Source organism: Papilio xuthus, unplaced genomic scaffold (genome assembly GCF_000836235.2).
Source record: "Papilio xuthus unplaced genomic scaffold, Pxut_1.1 DF829660.1, whole genome shotgun sequence".
NCBI classification, from domain to species: Eukaryota; Metazoa; Arthropoda; class Insecta; order Lepidoptera; family Papilionidae; genus Papilio; species Papilio xuthus.
The window spans coordinates 2390369-2414525 of NW_013528989.1; the positions used below are offsets into that span (position 1 = coordinate 2390369).

The following is a 24157-nucleotide window of genomic DNA, read 5'->3' on the forward strand; positions in this document are numbered from 1 at the left end:
TTCCTGAGAGAAGGTCAGTGAAGTTCAGAAAATGTGTGCCAATCACTGGAATTATAGAGCCATAAACTGATGTGTCTGAAATTAGTAGGTGGGTCCATGTGTGTATATGTAAAAAATATATTTTTTTTTTTGTAATTTTTTATTGTAAAGAAAAATCTGCTTGCCTATGTTGTAAGAGAATATGTTCAGAGTGTTTAAACTCGAAAATAACTACAAATTGCCAGTTGCCAGCTTGCATGTGACTGAAAATATTTTGGGGGTTGGTTTTAATTACAGGGTATGCATTTTTTGTGACCGCGCTATACTATTTATTACCGTAAATGTAATTTTCAAATATATATATTAAATATTAAAATATTGAGCTGATATCTTGAAAGTCATTGATGTATATGTACTTGCATAGATTTAAAATTAAGTTATGTAGAAATATAATAAATAATGTACAAAAATACAAAAATATTTTGTTTTTATTTCCCCAATAATAATAGGATCATTTTAATAGAGGTATTTCATAGAAGGCTACTTGATATCGGCTCACTATAATAATAACTGATAAGTGGGTGTATTATTTTTGAACATTGATTTAATGTCAATTTTAATTTCATAAATTAGATTCCCACTTATCAGTTATTATTATAGTGAGCTAAATAAGCGTGCCTACGTATATAGATACCAAAAAAAAAAAAAAATTAGTTCAGCGATTATACGCATGGAGCGCCACAATCGCCGTGGATCCACGACTTCGTGCGAGTTGCCCCTCTTTCTATAGTATACTTATTATACTCTTTGAATCCGTCTTTGCTGCGTGTGACTTGAAATTTTTGTCCCTTTCTCGCATAACAACAAAATGTCGAGAATCAAAAAGGCACAAATACCACAGTTTATAGCCGGTCTATTTAGTGGTCAGTATTTTTCTACAGTGGAAATTATTAACGTTCCAACAGCATCTTTGATGATTTGAAATTGTTTTTATACTTTTATACCCTTTGAAAAAATATAAATTCGTTGTGTTATGTCGTAGGAAAATAAAACAAATAACTTTGTACTTAAATAGTAGATTTTTTCTATATTTAAAACAATTTATTTACTTTAATTCCATCAAATAGAATTGAAACATTGACAGCGCCTTATTTAAAAAAAATAGCAACAATAATATTGTAAGACATTGCTATTTTTACGGCAGGCGCTTTTACTGAATAACATTGTGAACCAACTTAGGTCCAAAATTCTCCATTTTTTCAAAGACTTACATTAGTTTTCTCAGAAATCATTCTACATTACAAATTCGTGTTTTTAAGGTAATAAAATAATACAACGATTTTTTTTAACAAAACATTTAATATTCTTTGACCTTTTAACCTTCATCTTTAATCTTTGACATGTCATGTCTCTTTGAATGTTGATTTAATTTACTTCTCGTTATAAAACATTTAGAACAAACTAAACATTTATGTGGTTTGTCACCCGAATGCATCTTGAAATGCATCACTAAATTATTCTTTTGGGTAAAACTTTTCGAACATATTTTACATTGATGCGGCTTGATACCTTTATGTATTTTTTCATGTCGATCTAAATCCGCTTTCCTATAAAATGCTGCACTACATTGATTACAAGTAAAGTTTTTAATACCTTTATGTGACAAAACATGTATTCTGAGATGTCCCAATTGCGTATAAGTCTTCCCACATGCTGTACACATATACGGTCTTTCCCCAGTATGCGTCCGTCTGTGTTTTTTTAACTCATAGCCAGTTTGAAAACTTTTATTACACTGGTCACATGGTAATGGATCTTTTTTGATGGGCTTTCTTCGTTTTTTGCTGTAAAGTTGAGGTTAAATTAAAAAAAAACATTATTTTTTTGTTTGCATGTCCTTCCCTACTTGATTTAGCTGAGAACAGGACATATAATTTTCATCAGCTCACTATACGTCCTCACCGAGGAGCTCGGAGCCTACCCTAAGTTATGTGACTAGGTCATAGTCAACCATGCTGGCCAAGTGCAGTTTGACTTCGCACATATCTTTCACATTCTCAGATATTGGCAGCATCACGATGTTTTCCTTCACCGTAAGAACATAGGATAAATGTACATATGTAAATCGGAAATGGAAAAACACATTGGTACATAGCGGTATTCAAACCCAAAACCTGCAAGTTTGCAAGTCAAGTGCTTGACTCCTGAGCCACTGATGCTCTGAACGGGACATATAATCTGTAGTAAATAAGACTTCCATCTGAATTCACCCCTTAAGCATAATTTTCACACAATAAACCCACTGATTGACTCCTAAGGATCAATCAACACTTAGTTTGAATACTAAGTAAGGAATTACATCATACCTACTTTTTAGATAAATCTTCTTTGTCATCATCAGATATCTCTATTACTTCACTTTTAATCTGAACATCTTCTGTTTCAGCCATTATATCTAAAGTAATTGAGATTTATGATCAAAATTTGCATTCCAGAGGCCTCTTCTTATAAGGAAAGAATAGGAAAAATTGATTTTCCGGATAAGATGCATGGGATGGGGAAATATCTTTCATGGGCATCCCCAACTTTGTCAATTAATGGTAGTCAACCGCTTGTTTGCCCCTTTCTCGTAAAATACAAAATTTTATATTATACCAAAAAAAATTATCTAATTAAAATGAAAAAAGCGAATGTTTAAATGGAACGATGTTTGTTTGGTTAAAGGTATCTCCAGGACGGCTTAACGGATTTTAATGAAATTTAGTATACGTGTAAAAAATAGTCTGGAAGAACACGTAGGCTACTATGTACTATATTATGTTTTTTGTATTCCCCGGCGACGGAGTCGCTGGCAACCGCTACTAAAGAGTAAAAACAAATGCTCACATTCTCGTTTATTTCTTTTGACAACTTATATTCCTTTATATTGGTATTATTATTTCACATCCCAATGTATTATTTTAGATTCTATTACACCATAATTATTGCTTGTGTATTTTAATTTGTTTATTTTTCTGTTTTTAACAAGCTTCTCGCTTCAGTCTCGATTGACATTTTTGACACAGCAATTTGACAGTTATTCCATTGTCTTTGGTTCATAGATTAAAAAACATGTTTTTTTTTCACAGCTTAAATTTTCGGCGCTAGTGGGCAATAATTTCGGCTTGAATTTTTTCTATTTGAATGTGCTATATAAAACTAAAAACCTCTCTTAAATTTATACTGATTGAGTATCGATGAATACTGCGCTATTAGAATAATATAATTTCACTGATTATTTGCATGGATACATCATTAAAATGGGCGATAACTCAACTATCCCACGATTCCTCCTTATTTCTTCTTAGATGCTGTTTTTACGATTATATCGAATTTTTTTGTGATATTTCATATCACAGGCACTGGTGCGATTCTTAAGTTACCAAAGATCTAAAGTAAAATAAAAGAGTTTTACGCGTATTTGAGAAAAATGGTGGAGTTAAAATTCCATGTAATAGAGTATAGAGGTTCTACATTCTTTTTTATAAGTGCCAATGTTTCTGAAATATAATGGTTCAAATACCATACACTGCAACCATACTTAAAAAAAAATATTGTATTTTCAAAAAGAATCAATTTGCACATTTTGTTTTAAAATAAGTAATCTGTGCAGATAATAAATATATATTTTATAATCTCTGTTGGTACATTAATCTTTGCGATATCTTAATTTCAAACATGAAACGTGGTCTGGTGAAGTTTTAACATTTTTATTGAAAAACTTCGCTTCGAAAATTTCCTTGAATAAATTACTAGTCGACTTCGTCCGCGTGGAATTAACAATATACGAGTATAGGCCTTTTCTCTGCGCTATTCCAAATCGCAATCTATGTTCCATTCAACCAGATCTCTTCAGCCGTTATGGAGATTTTTTATATTATAAAGCGGCTAATGAACTAACGGTCAACTTCTATCGCCGAAATAACAAAGCAACCAATTATAGATGACGCAATAATCGACGGAGGAGTTGATGCACAGAAAGATAATACTTCTGTTTATATATCCCCTCCTCCGTCAAATCCCTTTGTCATCATCTCCTCCGACACACTCATCAGACTGTACGTGGAATTGCGTCCATTTGACGCCTTTCTTCTGCGTGGTCGTGGTATTGCAGCGAACCGGACAATCCATGCGAAGATAAAGGGCTCTACCACTGTTAAAACTTTGTTATATACATCTTGCTTCTTACTAATATTATAAATGCGAATGTTTAGATGGATGTTTGTTAGAAGAAATTTGGCATACATATAGAACATAGTCTGGTAGAACACATAGGCTAGTAATTAAGTGTTTTTTCTTCCCCGCGGACGACAACTAGTTTTATTATAAAAAAGAAGACTTTTGTGTATAATTTAAAATGGTTAATATCCAAAGGGTGATCATTTAAAAACGTTTTATCAACAATTTTATCTATTAATAGTATAATAAAAATAGTCTCACGAAGTATTTAGCTCTAATCACCGGTCGTAGTATCACGTACTATTCTAGGGATGTCGCAAATCATAAACTACGCGCGTTTTTTTGACACAATCCAGTCCAATGTAATGGAGATATTCATAAACTAATCAGATTTACTTAATTTAAACAATTGAGGGGCAATTAGATGCGTATTCTTTCCGTATTTTCATAAGGTTATAGGTATTAAGGTTAACGAGCAAGCGACCACCACCAACCACCTGAGATCGTTAAAATAGCGAGCGATTACCCATAGATATACGCAATTGATGCGTTGCCTACCTTTAATCGACGGATGGATGCACAGAAAGAGAATATTTTCCCTTCCTATGAATCCCTTACCGGGAAAATCTACTTCCACTTCCCATCCTTACCATATAAGAAAAAGGATGGGAAGGAAAGGAGACTAAAAGTAAGCCTCCGGGACGCACACTCATCAGACTGTACGCGGAATAGCTTCCACTTGACGCCTGTCTTCTGTATGGTCGTGGTATTTCACCGGGCGAGGACAATTCGTGCGAAGATGTTAAAGCTCGCTCTACCACTGTTAACGTGTGTAAATTTAATCATTATTACTTACATATGTTATTTTAACTAGTATTCTTAATAGAAAGTAGCTTATAATATTCTCGAGTACATTAGCTACTATCCAGTGAAAGTCAAGTTATAAACAGTCCAGTCTCTTCTGGAACAAACACGCATTTGGGTACAGATATAAAAAACTGTATTTTTTTAAAACAAGGCAAATGCATTACGATCATGTAATATAACTGTCGCCTGGAACCCAGCGTGGAATAAAAAAAAAACATAGTAGTCTATGTGTTCTTACAGACTATGTTCTACATCTATGCCAAATTTCAACGAGAGATACCTTCTAACAAACATCCATCTAAACATTCGTATTTATATTATTAGTGAGATGGATTGTTTCGATGTTACATACAAACTGTCCAATTTAATTAATTGTGTAGAATAATGTTATGAGTTTTGAGTAATTTTATTGTCCGTTATTTCTCGAATTAAGTATATTCCAGTAACTAACTTTAACATCAACTTACGTCTGCACTATGTGGGTCCCATAATCACCACTTAAAGACAGATGTAAAAATTTGGCTAGTTAAGAAATCTATACCGAAATAATATTTTTGTTAAACTCAAAAGTATTTGCTAAACAAAAATAACCGAAACACGGCATCAATAATCTATTAACCACTTCAAAGAAGCTAAAAATGCATGAAAATAAGTAAAGGCAATTATTTATTTATGTCACGTATTCCCTCCTACAACTTAGGTAAACTTTGGTCCATATAAAAAGGCTGGAATGGCTGTAAGCTTTCATTCTGATGTTCGCACTCAGGCGGCCATCTTGCAGCTGTCAAGTTTGGCGCGTTTTACGTTCCGTTTAAACGAACAAAAATGCGTAAACTTACAGCTATTGTTTCTCTGATGCTTATAGGTGAGTTATTATTAATCAATTAATTTATTAATTTAACTCAAACGTAGTTATTAGAATTAAAAATAAAGTTTGCAATTTTTTTTATTAATATTTTCATTTTTTAGTCTTTATTTGGATCTTGTGATTTTAAGAACACGTCAGTACCTTTGTATAGTACTATTATAAATAAAAAAAAATAGTTTTTGCTGCTAAGTTTTTGCTGTTTAATAAATTAATTTGGCCTAGAATTATAACAGATTTTCTAATTTTTTTTTTAATTCTCCTCCTAAAGGTCCTCGGAGGCTTTTTTCATCCGAAATTTATGTGTATAGGTTATAACTCTATGGTATTTTCTAAAATTTATTAAGACCGCTTAATAAAAACGTAAGCATTTTTCTGTCCTGTGTTGCCATTCGCTTGTTTATTTATAAGTATTATTTTGTAGCGACGTGGTCGCAGGCCGATACAAGGCGACAAAAGAAAGAAGTTTCATCGTCAGAGGACTTCAGAACAGGTACAGTCGTGGACATTTGAAGGCACCGCGATCCTTAGTGGGGTCGTATAATGAGCTGATGATGATGGTCTGAACCGGTAAAAAAGCGCTGCTACCTCAGTAGGTTCTGGCAGAATAGGAATACTAAAACATACAACATAAAAAAATGACATTGCATTTACATTTACGGGGGTTGTTGTGATATTTGACATTGACTGGGGGGCGCTAGTGTGTTATAATTTAATTTGACTACCAATTCAGCTAGTCTTGTCAGTCTATTTAATTAAATTACGTTTGTTTCACAGGTAATTTGTTAGCAGCTGGCTTGTCGTGCGACTCCTGTGGCAGTGAATGTGCGGCTGCGTGCGGCACTCGACATTTCAGGGCCTGCTGTTTTAACTACTTGAGAAGGAAACGAGGACCTGAACATGTTAAAGTAAAAAAACATCCGAAATTAAATGTGAAATAAGATATTTTTAATTGTTACATGAAGTAGAAATAATTTATTTGTTCCAGTTACAACAGAATCTTCGAGATGTGAAAGATAGAAGTCATAAAGCGAATTTACCTATTGTCGTATTGGAAATTCCAGAAGAATGGCGGGAAACTGTATTTCCAAGCGATTTCAAACCTTATTTCTATGATGATACGTTCGATAATAGGTTGGATGCAAACTATGACGTTTAAAAATTTACAAACGCTGCAATACTGTATACACTCCGTGGGCATTTTAGGTAAAATACTGATCTCTCTTGAATAGATATTGCTTGGAAATGACTACTTTTTCTTTTTTTCTACTTAAAGGCGTCTGTTGATCACCTTACCGATAATTATGTCTCTGTTCGTATTATGTTAGAATTTTTAAAACCGGTGTTAACCGCAACCGTCAGCGCCATGGCGGAAATCAAATAGGCACTAAATATCACCATTTATATCCGGTCCACGTGTCATCGTGTAGCCGGTGAGGCAAAAGCAATTGTGACGTTCGGACAGTATTTTTATTTTGTAATACGATTTGTCTGGCCCGATGATAGACTTTTCGCTGTTATTTATTTCAGAAAATACATAAAAATAATATATTCATAGAAATAGACACACAAGATAATTTCCAGACAATCTTATAGCTGCGCTAGTGAGCTATTTAATTTAGTTTTTGCTCATCGGGTTAGACAAAGAATTTTGTATCTGTTAGGCTGGACGGATATAAAGTTCTTTCATTTAAGTATTTAATTTTGAGAAAAAAAATGTTTACGAAAATGTTAATAAAATATTGACAGATTATATTTTGTTTTATTAATAAAAAAGCAATTTCTTGTCTTCAAAGATACATTCTTATTAGCAATTTCACTGATTCACCGTTGGTTTTGAAACCACAATTTCTTTATGAAACGTATTGTCATCCCTTTCATTATCTTTGACAAAACAGAGATAGCAATATGTTTTAAATTCCTAACAGCTAAACGTAGTTCCTTTTTCAATTAAAGATTTGTATATATAGTTGTCTCTATTTTTACAATGAGAATGAAAGAGATAAATATATTTTCGTAAATGAAAAGACTTTAGTGCTTAAACTTGTTAACAAAAATACAGTGATGTCATAGCAATGTCGCCGACAATTTGTGAAATCAATTTAACAATCTGACTTTTATTTTATATTGACATCAAATTGTGATGTACTATAATTGACATTTCAAACTTGGGTAATCAAACGCTTATAATTAAGTAAAAAATTAACATTTTACTAATGCGAATGTTTGGATGGATGGATGGAAGTTTGTTTGAAGGCATCTCCAGAACGGCTTAACGGATCTTGATGAAATTTGGCATACATTTAGAGCATAGTCTGGAAGAACACATAGGATTCTGACAAAGTCTAATTTTTGGAGGTGGTGGTTTGGTTTGTAACCAAAAATTCAGATGTGTCCGGTCGTAAGTATCTGTAAATAGAACTGTAGCAAATTTATAAATTAACCAAATTTACAATCGATCTGTGACATAACAGAGTCCGCATTACGTTAATTATCCTTGGCAGTTGGCAGTCGCAAGGTGGCAGTATTTGCAGATGCACGTCACCTTTTGAAACAGATAAAATATACCAACAAGTTAGGTTAATAACCTGTAATCGATTTACAAAACCTGTTATTTTTATATTAATATCTGATTTCTGATGTGATTCTCGTTTTATAACATTTTATTTTTATTGTGCGAGATAATGACGCGGGAAATTCCGGTGGTTTTTTTGTTTTTATATTTATTCGCGCCAACAAATGGACAATTTGAAGGTAAATGTTTTCATTAAATAATTAATACAAAAAAAGCTTGTAAAAACATAAAATCCCGCTTATATTATTTGCAAGAATAGAGACAATGTTTTAATAAACATTTCGTCAGGTTTATATCTCGATTTTTTATTACAATTAAGATAAGTAATAAAAATTTGAATAAACTGTTCATTTGTTTGAGAATGCAATGTTTATTTTAACTAGCTTTGGAAGGTGTCCTTTTCTGCCTAACGCCCTGGGCGGTCACACAACGGCTAGGGCGTTACGTTAGGCACTAACGTCAGTCCTGTCTGTTCAAAACTATATCTTAGTCAAAATAATACATGTCTTAATTCTTTATTGAGGAAAATATCAAGGTAACATAATATTCTTATATTTTCCTCTATTTGTCTCAGACATATGTTTTATGTGGTTTTTATATATATTTAATTAGAATAATCAAATCGCAATAAAATGAGACATTTCCTGTGAGTTCTTGAGAGCAAAATTTATGTATAAAATATATCGTCATCCCTGTCATTATCTTTGATAAAACAGAGATAATATTGTTTAAACGGTTAAGTGTTTTTAACAGTGGTAGAGCCCGCTTTAACATCTTCGCACTAATTGTCCCCGCTCGCTCAGTGAAATACCACGACCATACAGAAGACAGGCGTCAAGTGGAAGCAATTCCAACTACATTCTGATGAGTGTGCGTCCCGGAGGCCTAATTGAGTCCTCTTTCCCTTCCCACCCTCTTTTTTATAAGGAAAGGATGGAAAGTGGAAGTGAACTTTCCTGATGAGAGGATGCATGGAAAGGGAAAATATTTTCTTTCCGTGCATCCTCTCCTCCGTCGATTAAAGGTAGGCAACGCATATGCAATTACGTATGTCTATGGGCAACGGTCACTTCGCTATTTCAGCGATTTCAGGTGGCCGCTCGCTCGTTTGACCGTTTGACACCTTATGACATAAAAAAAAAGTTTTTGAGAGCAAAATCTATGTATAAAATATATCGTTGTCCCTGTCATTGTCTTTGATAAAACAGAGATATGTTTTCAACGGTTAAGTATCGGAAAACCACATATAATGATATGTTAAACTGGCTTTAATAAACTATACGGGCTTTCTTAGTTCGGTAAACGGATACCCATGAACGTAATGTCACTATGTTGACTGCGTTGATATCAGCAACGATAATAAAACGAAATTTTACTATGCACGAAATAAATTCAATCTCGTCACTCTTTTATATTTGACAAATTCTGTTCGCGCCCTGTCAGTGTCGCGAGAAAACGCGCGAGCCAATACCAGTGCGAGATTTAGCACCCAGGCTTTTGCGCCACAAACTACAAAACCAGATCTAATAGATAACTTTTAAAATGTCTTAATTTTTACAATTAATATAAATGCGAAAGTTTGTATGTATGTTTGTTAGTAGATATATCCAGAACGGCTGTATAGATAAAACTGAAACTTGATATAGACGTCGAATATAGTCTAGGAGATCACATAGGCTAATTAATTTTTTTTTATTTCGCTCGAAAAAATCTCGGGTAAAAGTTAGCTTTTATAAGATGTCAAACGATTAATCGGTTGCGTAATATCGTGAAATTACTGCCCATAAACCATGATACTTAATAAGTTAGAAGGGACGGAAAGTGAATATTTATATTATTGTTCCTTTACCTTACAAAACCACATTACCCTTTCATCATCAACCCTTATCCCTATCGAGGTTCGGCACAGCATGTACTACTCCTCCATACATCTCTATCAGCCGTCATATCCGAGTCTACCCCCTTCTTACGCATATCCTCTTTCACACAGTCACTCCATACTTTTTTTGGTGTTCCTCTACCTTTGTAGCCATCCACATTCAATCTCATTACTTTTTTGCTTTTATATCATCCTTCGCATAACATGTCCAAACCACGCTAATCTTTTACTCCTCAATTTCTCGATATCGATCGATTACCCTTTCTATCAAGAATAGGAAAGAGGATTAGAATTTGACCTCTGCCATAAAGTGAGAGACAAGACTATGTTTCAATTGCGTCTTTTCTGTGTGCGTTGCGAACTCTATCACTTATATATTCTTCTTCCAGGTGATATCTGCATGAAGAATGGAGCTAGAGGTACTTGCATGGTGTTGGATAAATGTCAATCTGCAGTCAATGATATAAGACATAGAATATCACCTCAGGTTCGTATAATCATCAGCTCATACATCCCCACTGAGGGTCTCGTTGCCCTAAGTGTAACTAGGTGATAGTGAATGCTGGTCCAGTGCGTCAATTCACACATATCTTTGACATTCACAGATATGTGCAGCATCACGATGTTTTCCTTCACACTAACAACATAGGATAAATGTACATATGTAAATAAATTGAACGTATGCCCCGTATATATTTCTGGAACCATAAGTTACCTATGTGTTCTTCTAGACTATGTTCTATAGCAGTGGTTCCCAAACTTATTTTGTCTACTGCCCCATTTTGAGAATAAATATTTTTTTACCGCCCCCATATTTTCACATATTTAAAAACCATTATAACTTCAAATTAAATTAATTAATTATTGTGACCTATATATGTATATTAACGGAGAATTCTAAAGGAAACTTTTACTATAACCCGCAACTTGAGACCTGCAGCGCCCACAAGGGGACGTTATCGCACACTTTGGGAAAGACTGTTCTAAATCTATACTAAATTTCATCAAGATTCATGCAGCCGTTCCAGAGATACCTTCTAACAAACATCTAAACTTTCACATTTATAATATTATTATTTTTTTTCTATTTTTCACAGATATGTTCTTTTAAAGGCATGGATCCTATAGTCTGTTGTTCCGATGTAGCGCCGGCGTCGACCGCCGCTCCGCCCGTACTAACAACATCTACTAAAAAGTACGACTCACTTGTTCTCAATTAATTTAAAAACTTAACTTGACTGTTGGAGTACGACTAACTTATCTGACCCGGTGGAAATAAACTCACAATAGCTTATTATTTTTTTATATCATAAGGTAGCAAACGAGCGAGCGGTCACGTGAAATCGCTGAAATAACGAAGTGACCGTTGCCCATAGACATACGCAATTGCATATGCGTTGCCTACCTTTAATCCACGGAGGAGAGAATGCACAGAAATAAAACATTTCCATGTATCTTTATAAGAGAAAGGGTGGGAAGGGTAAGGACTAAATTAGTCCTCCGGGACGCACACTCATCAGACTGTACGCGGAATAGCTTCCACTTGAAGCGTATCTTCTGTATGGTCGTGGTATTTCACCGGACGAGCCGGGACAATTAGTGCGAAGATGTTAAAGCGGGCTCTACCACTGTTAGTCGATTAATTAATCAATAATTTAATTAGTTAATAATTTCCAGGCCTAAAGTAACCACAGAATACGTACCCCCATCTTATGACTATGTCTTCAATGATCCGTCTCTAGGAGGAGATGGGGAATGTGAGGCTATATCTGCTAATCTCACATCGCCCAGGACTGGACAAAAGGCGTGGGACAGTAAGTATTGAAGATGAAGTTACCAGCTCACTAAATCCCCACCGAGGGTCTCGTTTACCCTAAGTGTAACTATGTGATAGTGAATGCTGGTCCAGTGCATCACTTCACACATATATTTGACATTCACAGATATGTGCAGCATCAATAAGTTTTCCTTCACACTAACAAAATAGGATAAATGTACATATGTAATTTGTTGACAAGTCAAGTGCTTAACCCCAAAGCACCTATGCTCCCTAACAAAATTACTTGACTTGTCTACAGGTCCTAGGTTCGAATCCCGGTGTGTACCAATGTGTTTGCATTTAGATATGTACAGTATGATTCTTATTAGAATTTTTCTCACCTTTTCAACCTTCCATAGATTTCAAGACCAAGATAAAATAAATCCGTTTAGCCGTTCTGGAGTTTTAGCGATACTGACGAACAGCAATTGATTTTTATAAATATAGATTTTATTCGACGTGGACGGAGTCGCGGGAGAAAGTTACATAACAATATTTCTTTACAGAATGTCTTGAATATCAAGAGAAATTAGTATATCCTTGTGTAAAAAGTAACTCATTATCTGGTGAGAAGGCACGCACATATCGCTGCAACCATAGAACTGACCAACTTGTTGTTGGTGGAGTGAACGCTGCTGACAAAGAATTCCCCCATATGGTAAGTTGGTAAACGAGCAAGCCACCTGAATTCTCCAAAATAGCAAAACAATCATCCATTGACATACGCAATTGCAGATGAAATAGCAAAGCGACTGATAGCCATCGTATAGACATCATCGAGGCACAGAATAATTATGTATCCTCTTGCTTTCCCTTCTCCATCAAATAACTTCAACATTCCTTATAAGTGTTGGGAAGGGCTAAACACACTAACAGTGGTAGAGCCCGCTTTAACACCTTCGCACGAATTGTCCCGGCTCGCCCGGTGAAATACCACGACCACACAGAAGACAGGCCTCAAGTGGAAGCAATTCCGCGTTTCGTCTGATGAGTGTGCGTCCCGGAGGCCTAATTTAGTCCTCTTTCCCTTCCCACCCTTTTTCTTAGAAGGAAAGGATGGGAAGTGGAAGTGGACTTTCCGGATGAGAGGATGCATGGGAAGGGAAAATATTTTCTTTCTGTGCATCCTCTCCTTCGTCGATTAAAGGTAGGCAACGCATATGCAATTGCGTATGTCCATGGGCAACGGTCACTTCGCTATTTCAGCGATTTCGGGTGGCCGATTGCTCGTTTGCCACCTTTTGATATAAAAAAAAAACTACATGGCGGGATTCGAACCCAGGACTTGCAGACATGTCAAGTGTTTAACTCCTGAGCCACCGACGCTCTTGTAATATTACATTTTATTTTATAATGACACGAACATACAAAAACAATTTAATAAATACAAAAAAATATTCAGATTAGATAAAACCCTAATATAACATTAATCAAAGCGACCCTTTTTTTTGTATCGGGTGAGAAATCTTCGTAAGTTACCCTTTTGGGGGAAAGACAGGGTTATGTGAGATTCTTACTCAAACCCCCTCGGTGGTCAACCTCAAGTGCGACTGCGAGGGTCCCGTGATCTCTAAAGGAACGCACCGGAACCCTTTGCAATGGCTTCTGCACGACTCTAATCTAGGCGACCTAGGGATTTTAAAGGGACCTAGGGACAAAAAAAGCATTTTATAACGCTCAGACACTTCCTATGTCACTCTTGGGATGAATACGAATCGAATGACACCTCACTCGTCAAAATCGGTTCAGTAGTTTATTCTACAGGATGTTCCAATAAACATACTAACACGAAAATAGTTTGGTAGTTTTATAGTTTTATATTTTTTAGGCATTACTAGGGTTCGGGAACGTGAATTCAATTCAGTGGCAATGTGGAGGTTCTGTTATTAGTGAAAGATTCATCTTGACAGCGGGACACTGTACTTCAAGCAGAGAGTTGTAAGTATATATCTTACTAAACTTACTAGCTGTCGCCCGCGACTGCGTACACGCGGTTTAAAAAAATAGTAGTCTATGTGTGCTATCAGACTATGTTCTACATCACCTTTCAGCGAGATACATGCAGCCGTTCTGGAGATATCTTTTAACATACATCCATCCAACTAAACAATTTATAATATTAGTAAAATAAGATACTTTATGGAATGGTTGTTTATACGAAGATATCTTCAGAACTGTTGTATGGATCTCGCTGAAAGATGTAGAACATAGTCTGGAAGAACACATAGACTACTAATTAACTGTATTTAAATCCGCGTGGACATACACGGGTTACATCTAGTCTTTTTTAAGTACACAGTCTTTTAAGCTAAAAACTTATTACATAGTTTTGTTATTTTTTAATACTTCTGTTGTTTAGTGGTCCAGTGACATACGCCTTAGTGGGCATTCTGAGTAGGACTGAACATGTGGACGCATCCCAACGTTACAAGATAAAAAATATTATAAAACATCCAGAATATAAAGCACCGAAGAGATATAATGACATCGCGTTACTTGAAACTGAAACTGAGTAAGTATTAATAATAAGACATTTAAATCCATTCGAAAACATTACAACACGATTAAAAAAAAAACAAATAAAATAAAAAAAAAACAAAATTAAACTAACATCATACAAAAAAAATAAAAGTGTTTAACATCCCCCTGTATTTTTTTAATATCATAAGATGGCAAACGAGCGAGCGGTCACCTGAAATCGCTGAAATAGCGAAGTGACCGTTGCCCATAGACATACGCAATTACATATGCGTTGCCTACCTTTAATCCACGGAAGAGAGGATGCACAAAAAGAAAATATTTTCTCTTTCCATGCATCTCATCCGGAAAGTTCACTTCCACTTCCCATCGTTTCCTTATAAAAAAAAGGGTGGGAAGTGAAAGAGAACTAAATTAGTCCTCCGGGATGCATTCATCAGACTGTAGTTGGAATTGCTTCCACTTGAAGCTTGTCTTCTGTATTCCTGGTGCATCGGGTGAAGGAAATTCGTGTGAATTGTAAACCGGGTTCTAGAATGATTAAAATTTGTTTTTTTTAGAATGACATTAAGTGATAAGGTAGTACCAGCTTGTCTCCACGTAGACACGACCGCACAGGACGAGAAAGCGCTCGCGTCTGGTTGGGGCGCGACACAGAACAGAGGTTCAAGCGCAGATGTACTACAAAAGGTAGGACAGACGGACTACAAATTTACTATTAATATGTTCTGGCTACACTTTACGTGGAAACACGAAGTAATATAATTTATAGTGTGTCTATTTAAGATAGATGAGTTTGACAAGTGACGCCTATAGATTCGAATCAATTTTGTATGAGGATTAATGTTGTACTTAATGGACGGTTGTCATAGTGTCGAAGTGGGCGACGGGCTACTATAGTTAGGTATTTTATAAGCTGGGCTGCGGACGAGAGCGAAAGCGTGCCCGTGATCCCGTGCCGATGCGTTGGAGGAACAGAGGGGTTTAGTGGGTATGCCTCCGTTATGGAGGAGAATCCCACATAACTCGCGTCCCCCCCGGGGTGCGGAGTATGCATAAAGCATTCCCCTCTGAAAAAAAAAAAGGTATTTTATAAGCTGTTGAATTTATTACAGTTATTTGGCTATGTATCACACATCTAATTAAAAAAAAACTGTTTTGTTCGTCAACACCGCAATTTTTGGTTGAATATCTTATTTCTTTATGTAGTTATGAAGGATAAAGGATAGGAATAGAAAGAAACAAATTTATTTATATTGTAATTCAAAAACAATCATCGCGAATTTTCGATTGCAAGTTTTATTAGAACAAGCATCGAAAATCGATTAAATTTATTACCGGTTTTAATCAACACATATCTAGTGAATTGTTAAACAGATTAATCTTAAATAGACACACTATAACATATGTTTTTATAAATAAAGTCAATAGAGCAACCGTATCCATTGAAGAATTTTTGAATACACCGGAAATGAAGGTGGCAACAATATCTGCGGGAATAGATTTCTTTCCCTTCATCTTCATTCCAATGTTTAAAATTGCTTCGCACTTCGCTGGCAACACTTAAAATTATTGTGTTGCCAGTATGATGAATATTCGTGCATTTGTGAAATCTTAGTTTTAAGTATAGTGAATTGTTTTTGTTCATTTCTCATATACAGTATGATTCTTAATATGAAGTAATAATTATTATATTTTGATCCATTCATCAAGAATCATCCTGTATATAAATAGATGTAATACGACGCTATAAATCATCATTAGTTACAACGATATACAATAATATTATTCTTCAATATTCAAGCTAACATTTCATATTCGCTAAATTAAAAAAATATGGATACTAAATTAAATTCCTTAGCTATGTTAACTTTTTCAGGTGATTTTGAACAAATTCTCGGAACTAGAATGTGCTATGTTATTCCCACCGACACGTCTTATGTCTAACGGCTTCAATGGAAACACGCAAATATGTTACGGGGATAAAGAGAAATCTAAAGATACATGTCAGGTAATGTACATTTCAGATATCATGACGGCTCTTAAGTTCGCGAGATTTGCTCTGCAGTACCTTGAGCTTCTAACACATTTGAATATAACTATATAAATAGGTAAACGAGCTTTCATAATCGCGCACAGAAAGAGAAATATTTCCCCTTTTTATGCGTCTTCTCACCCGGAAAATACACTTCCATTCCATTCATACTTTCTCAGAGTGGGATTTACAGACTTGACCAGGCTTGAAGTGATCGGGACCAGATGACTTAACCCTCATTCATTAGTTATACCAAAATCTCTGTATCATATCAATATGTTTTAACCTTTCGTATGTTAACTGTCAAAATGTTAACTGTCAAAGTGTTAACTGTCAAAGTGTTAACTGTCAAAATGTTAACTGTCAAAATGTCAAAATCAGCCCATCTGTGAGTCCCAATACAGGACGCTCTCACAGACAGGAGTCTCCCTGTCTGTGGAGAGTCCTAGAATAGGACTATTAAATATTATAATACTTACGGTTCCGATTTTCCTAAGTGCAAAATACGCGCAAAATTAAACACTGAAACAGGACGCCCCACAGACAAGAAAAAAAATAGATTTTGGTCTCAGAAACCCACTGTTAATTCCAGGGAGATAGCGGCGGTCCATTACAATTGAAGAATACAAAGATACATTGTATGTATACAGTTATTGGGGTGACATCTTTTGGGAGAGCTTGTGGTTTTGTTGGTGAACCTGGGATTTATACAAAAGTGTCCGCATACGTACCCTGGATTGAAAGTATTATATGGCCTTAATATTCTAGATTAAATTTACGTTTAGTCTGTCTATTTAAGATAGATTAGTTTGATAATTTACTAGAGATGGATTGAGGAAAATCGATTTATAAAAAAAACGGATTTTGATGGTTCTCATCGTAGAGTTAGTTCCAAAAAGTCTCATTGGAGTTGTATCGAGTTATGACGTAAAACACTGGTTATATATCTTAATGCGAGTCAATTTTAATCAAAGTCAATCGGCAGGTCGATATATAAGAAATAAAAATCTGGATGACCGAGCTTTGCTCGGTGTTTTTTTAATTGTGTTTTTTGTAAATTATATTTAAGTACGAATCACTAATAAAATGATGAAATATGAATAATATTTTTCCATCTTACCGATAGAAAAAGTTAAGTTTATGTTTAAGTTGATTATCAATAAAACACGAATAAAATGACATTTTCTAAAAATGATTCCTAGCTAGATCGATTTATCGCCCCCGAAACCCACTATATACTAAATTTTATCAATATCATTGGAGCCGATTTCGAGATTCCAATTATATATATATATATATATATATACAAGAATTGCTCTTCTACTTTCTTCTATGAGAACACTCGAAAATCGAAAAAATTCTTAATCGATTTTACTCAACCCATATCTAGTGAATTGTCAAACTAATATATCTTAAATAGACACACTAAAGATCTGATATTTGTTTTAAAATAAATATATTCTTGCAGTTTTAAAATCGTTTTATTAAAACCGTACATATTGTGTTTTATAAATATAAGTCAAATAACATTTTTTTTGTTATAAAAATGGTAAAGTTATTTGCTTAAATTATAAAATATGTATTTTAATACTATTTTTTTTAATAAATATTAAGTCAATTTTTTTTATCAATTTCCCTAACACCTATAGATATAAGGACGTCGACAGCTGATGATTTAAGCTAGATAGTGACCAGATCTAGCTTAGAATGTACGCATCGGTCAATTCGAGATTTATTCCACGATGTAGTGTATGCATAAACGAAGTGTTGTTTGTGTCGAGCGTACGTCATAAGTACATGCCGGAGAGTGGGGGTCAGTCGATGTCAGACCTTTGGACCGGTAGCACGTGTCGGTACGTAAACGAGCCAACTATAACGCAACGAATGCTACACACAGGTAACACATATTAACATGTATAAACACGGCTAAACACTCACGTATATTCGTCCGGTGGCGGCACCGACTAGTTTCGAACCCATCGGGGGCCCTACATGGAAACCCATCTTAATGAACGCAGCGCGATAACACATCGGCAGTGCTGACGACGATATCGTGGACATAGTACGTTTTGTGCCTCCGGAAACTTGAACAACAACACCACCGATTGGTATCAACATCGTCGACGACGCCGTCGCATCCCGCGCCCTCCGACCCCTCAAGACGCGCCCTATGCGCAGGCGCGCAGTGAGCTGAGGGCCTTGTCCGTGAAATATTACCAGTACCACTCATCCTGATGAAGGGCCCCCGATGTGCTTGAAACTAGTCAGTGCCGGACGAATATACTTGAGTGTTTAGCCGTGTTTATATATCAGTTTAGTATAATTTCTCACGAAAGTTTGAATAATTTAATATTAACATGTGCAAATAAGTAAAATACAGAAAAGAGGTAACTACGTAGATCTATTTAGTATTTTGGCGCGTTTTTATTCTACAATTTTTCCATTCCGTCCCTCTTTATACTTGTTGGATTGATGGCTTAGAAATCAATGTTTTCGATTCAGATTTCGCGCAGTTGATATTCCTATCAGCTAATCTTACTAACATAAATGCGAATGTTCAGATGGATGTATGTTTGAACGTATATCCAGAACGGCTGCATGGATCTTGATGAAATTTGACATAAGGTATTAATTAAGTTTTTTTTATTTTCCGCGTAGACGGATTCGCAGGCGACAGCTAGTCTAACTCTATTAATTAGTCGCTTATTACAATCAACGTAAAAATGTCGATAATTAAATAGGCACATAAAACTACGACTTATAACCTGTCCAGTAGACTGAGATTAGTGAGATCGTTTTGATTTCCTAATGACAAATGGAATCAATAGATCCTTGGAATTAAAAAAAATCGTAAATTTGTGACATAAACGGTTGTATCTTTTGATTGCGTTGGTTTAGAAGTTTTATTTTTTCACAGCACCTAGCGACCGCAGACCTGAACATTTGATATAAATTCCAGCTTGATACATTCACGCGATTTTGAGAAAAAGTGTCATGCTATAAGGGTTCCGTTTTTTTCCTTTCGGGGTACGGAACTCTAATTATATAATCATCATCAGCTCACTATACGTCCCCACCGATAGGCTCGGAGCCTAACCTAAGTTATGTGACTAGGCCATAGTCAACCACGCTAGCCAAGTGCGGGTTGACTTCACACATATCTTTGAATTTCTTCTCAGAGATGTGTTTTCGTTCACCGTAAGAACATAGTATAAATGTACATATGTAAATCGGAAATAGAAAAGCACATTGGTATGGCGGGATTTGAAACCAGGATCTGCAGATAGCAAGTCAAGTGGGCCCCTTGAGCCACCGACGCTCTAATTACGTAACGTAAACAATTTTAAGGAATTTACGCAAAGTAATAAACATGAAATTTAAAATAAATAAAAACCTACTTACAAATATTTTTAAAAAGATTATTCTATCGTGCTCTCCGGGTGCAATGCCGTGAACCCAGATAAAAAAAAATCTTTGTTTATGTCTCATTTCGACGAATAACGTTCACTAACGTATAAACAGGCAAATAATAATAAAAAACCATACTATAATTATAACCTTAAAATAGCTTTTAAATAAATATTTCTTGTGGCAATTTTCCTCATATGAATAGCGTAATGATTTAGAATCTTAAAGCTAAGAAATAAAGTCTATTTTACAATACATCAATAGATCTTACTAATATTATAAATACGAATGTTTAGATGGATGTTTGTTAGAATGTATCACCGGAACGGCTCAATGGATCTTAATGAAATTTGTCGTAGATTTTTTATAAGAGAAGGGGGCAAACGAGCGGCGGGATCACCGAGGTGATCTACGACACACATGGACATCTGCAACACTAGAGGAACTGCAGATTCGTTGATGGCCTTTAAGGAAATGGTATGGTTGCTTATTAAAGGTCTCTAAGTCGTATTTGTTTGGAAATAGACGTAAAACATAGTCTGGAAGAACACGTATACTACTAATTAAGTTTTAATACAACGTAGACAGAGTCGCAAGCGATAGCTAGTATAATACAGCGGACAGAGATGATTTCTGACGTATTCAAAACTTGTAGATAACCAATATTTTAAAAATTAACCTTAAAGACAAAGTATTTAGCATAACAAATCTTTTGAGAAACTGTAACCGTTTTAATAACTGTTATAACAGTTAATAAACTATCTGTTTTAAAAGCTTATCAATATCATTAAATTGGCGTTTATCTAACTATAGTTGTTTCGATGCGGCTTCGCATATAATTTTACTATTTTTTCTTGCAACGAAAAAAAATCTTTTATTGTTTACATTGCGTCAAATTTTCAATTGCAAATTGTCAAAATTCAAATGCTCAAATGACAACGTCTTCGCTATTGGCTGAGAATGTCCGTTACCATGACAACCATTCTTTGCTACCATCGGCTTGCAATTTTTGTACTTTTCTTGCATATTTTTTCAATTTACACAACCTGTAAGTTAACAGCTTGAAAATATATAGCCTAAAGCTTGTTAAAAGTATATGGCTAGTTATTATAAAAATAATAAATAAAAAATATGCTGTGATTACTAAGATTTTTAGTTTTATATAGAACATAGTCTGGAAGAACACGTAGCCTACTAATTATATATTTTTTTTCTAACTCCGCACGGACAGAGTCGCGAGCGATAGCTAGTATATCATAGACGTAGAACATAGTCTGGAAGAACACATAGACTACTAATTAAGTTTTTTCCTCATATAGAGTTATGCATTCTATAGCTTTATAATAACCGTTTTATGAGCAGTTTAATAAAACTGCTATTTTTTATTAACATGTTATTTAGTTGTGTTTACCCGTTTGGACAGGAAAGACGTATAGACCGGTTTTGATTATAAGTTCAGGGTCAATTCGGTTGATACTTTAAGATTAATTATGTGAGTATATTATTATATTAATAAGTGAGGTTATAATTTCGTACACATAATGTTATTACGCGTATTGTTGAACATCAAATAAACTGTGTCTGTATAACGTTATTTTGAAATTATATTAGTGCATTTACCGTGGGTTTCGAAGACTAAAATACCAGTTTAAAATGTTATATATGTTTTGTTAAAGACGACAGGAATTACAATGTTTTATATATAGATTTTAGTGTCAGTAAATAATTCGTTATTTTTATGGTTACTAACGAAGCGAATTTTTATGCAACTTTTAGTTAAATAGGATAGTAAAAAATCAAGCCATATCGCAGTTCAAACTTTTGAAGGCCTTAAAAATACGAGTAAAAGATATTGAATTTAGGTTATTTTCAATTAAATTTAATTATAATTATAATATTAGGTTGTTTTAATAAATAAAAATGTATTTAATTACGCAATTCGCAATTTTTTAAATCTAAAACTGTTTTTTTAACTGACGTAACACACAAAAAGCTATAGTTACTAATTTATAATACTAGATGGCGTTGTCTTAACTCAAAGTATGTGAAAATTATTTTCGGTATTTATGGTCGTCTATTGGGGTATCTTAATTTACTTCTTACTATTATAAATGCGAATGTATAAACGGATGGATGTTTTCTGGAAGTTATCTCCAGAATGGCTAAACCGAATCCGCTAAAATTTGGCATAAATGTAGAACATAGTCTGGAAGAACTCATAGGCTGATAAAGTTTTTTTTTTAGTTCCAGTTCTTCCAGACTATGTTCTATATGTATGCCAAATTTAATCGAGATCCGTTCAGCCGTTCTAGAGATATCTTCAAACACCCATCCATCCATCCACATAACATCCATTTTAAAAATATAAATGCGATATAATATTAGTAAGTTAAATAAAAAGCAGCTCTTCAAGGCATAGATTCTTGGCTGGCTCTAAGCTACCTCCTCAACAATTTTCAGGCATATCGGTAAAGCCGTTCTTTATTTATAAATAGTGTAACTAACACCACTTTCTTTTATATATAGATTGACGTTTGCATGTACTAACGTTTTTTTTTATTTCCACGCTTACAAAGTTGCCAGCAACAACTAGTTAAATATTTAAAAAGGTAGCTATTATTTCTTTTCAGGTTGTGGTTAATATTGATACTGGCAGTTTTTGTAAACGCCGACGACACAGAAATAAGACAGGCTGAACAGAAATTAGAGACATTATTTTCCGAAGAAGGTATGATACCACTGACTTTTGGATAGGCTATAACACGTTATATTTTGTGCCGATTTGAATATTGTCATATCGCTAAAGTCGTAATTTTCAAGCAATAACTTGTCTATATATATTGGGAGGTTAGACAAAATGCATTCGCTTCAAAGCGATTCCATAACGAACTTCATAAATGTATAAAACTGACAATTTCCTAAGTCACGTGATTGTCGCGTCTCAGTTTCATACTTAAAATTCTTTATTAAATCGCTTTGTAGCAAATGCACTTTGTCTAACCCCAAATTGATGTTACATGATAGTTAATTCTATCTATATTATTAATTCAAATCCTGACCAACGCTACAACAGCGACAAAATGTCGGAAATGAAATTGACACAAAATATTACATCTTATAGCCTGTCTATTTATAGAGATCAATAATCTACGTTAAGACGAAAATGTTTCTTATATTTGGTTTCTAAAACCAAAATAAATGAAATCTTTATTCAACCAAGAAGAATAACATTAACCTAATTATAAATTAAAATATAATCTTACTAAATAACTAACCACTACAAAATACATGAATTAATTAATACTATATTAAATAAACTATATACTAAAACTAAACCAAACTAACAATAAAACTTAATAATATAAAAAATCGATCCCAAATCGCTGCGGTCGCACGGTAATGTTCCCAAGAGGCTGGCGGCATTTCCCCGTTGGATGACTAGGCTCAACCTTTGCCTAAAATGCGCGCCAGCCCTTGGATTCCCTAAGGCGTCGATGTGGCGTGCGGAAACCAAAATCCCCGTATAAAATTTTATCTCTAAGTCAAAGATAACAGGGATATGTTTTATACAGAGATTTTGCGTTCAGAAACCCACGGCTATGTTTTAAACATACTTTTTAGTTCCAAAAGGTGCAGAAAATACGAATTGCGGCGGAATTGAGGGAGAACTTGATGATTCTTGTTACGAATGTTATATGTGCGAAGATAAAAAGCTTAAATTATACAAAACTGTTGCTAAACAATTAACGTAAGTATTCTGTTATACTAGCTGTCGCCCGCGACTATGTTTGTACTGGATTAAAAGATATGCATGTAAAATTACTTAAAAATTGGTCAAGCGGTTTCGGAGTATGGTAACTAACATTGTGACACGAATTTTAAGACTAGCTGTTGCCTGCAACTCTATCTACACGGAATTTAAAAAAAACTTAATATGTAGTCTATGTGTTCTTCCAGACTATGTTCTAAATCTATGACAAATTTCATCGAGATCTATGCAGCTGTTTTGGACATATCTTCTAACAAACATACAT

At 34.6% G+C, this 24157-nt stretch overlaps 3 protein-coding genes across 5 annotated transcripts in view; all 3 read left to right on the forward strand.

Moving 5' to 3' along the window:
* Trissin (trissin) overlaps positions 1-7585 on the forward strand; it is a 16452-nt gene extending 8867 nt beyond the window's left edge. For 2 of the 3 annotated variants that reach the window (XM_013309517.1, XM_013309526.1), the window contains exons 2-5: positions 5765-5929; positions 6354-6422; positions 6707-6837; positions 6918-7585. In XM_013309517.1, the coding sequence (XP_013164971.1) occupies positions 5890-5929; positions 6354-6422; positions 6707-6837; positions 6918-7088 (411 nt within the window). In that variant the 5' untranslated portion in view covers positions 5765-5889 and the 3' untranslated portion in view covers positions 7089-7585. Of the gene's footprint in view, positions 1-5581; positions 5930-6353; positions 6423-6706; positions 6838-6917 lie in introns of those variants that run through there. The other variant, XM_013309509.1, reaches the window with a different exon arrangement.
* Positions 7586-8433: 848 nt separating this feature from the next.
* Positions 8434-17612, forward strand: LOC106116510 (serine protease snake-like). The gene is made up of 10 exons (XM_013310383.1): positions 8434-8683; positions 10773-10870; positions 11481-11578; positions 12061-12197; positions 12709-12860; positions 14031-14140; positions 14562-14714; positions 15241-15370; positions 16560-16691; positions 17308-17612. Exons 1-10 carry the CDS (start codon positions 8614-8616, stop codon positions 17473-17475), a joined length of 1248 nt encoding a protein of 415 aa, XP_013165837.1. The 5' UTR covers positions 8434-8613; the 3' UTR covers positions 17476-17612.
* A 3894-nt stretch (positions 17613-21506) lies between these two features.
* LOC106116558 (plasma kallikrein-like) overlaps positions 21507-24157 on the forward strand; it is a 7530-nt gene continuing 4879 nt past the window's right edge. Inside the window, exons 1-3 of the mRNA XM_013310435.1 lie at positions 21507-21615; positions 22754-22851; positions 23745-23871. Coding sequence (XP_013165889.1) covers positions 21614-21615; positions 22754-22851; positions 23745-23871 — 227 coding nt within the window. The 5' untranslated portion in view covers positions 21507-21613. The remainder of the gene's footprint in view (positions 21616-22753; positions 22852-23744; positions 23872-24157) is intronic.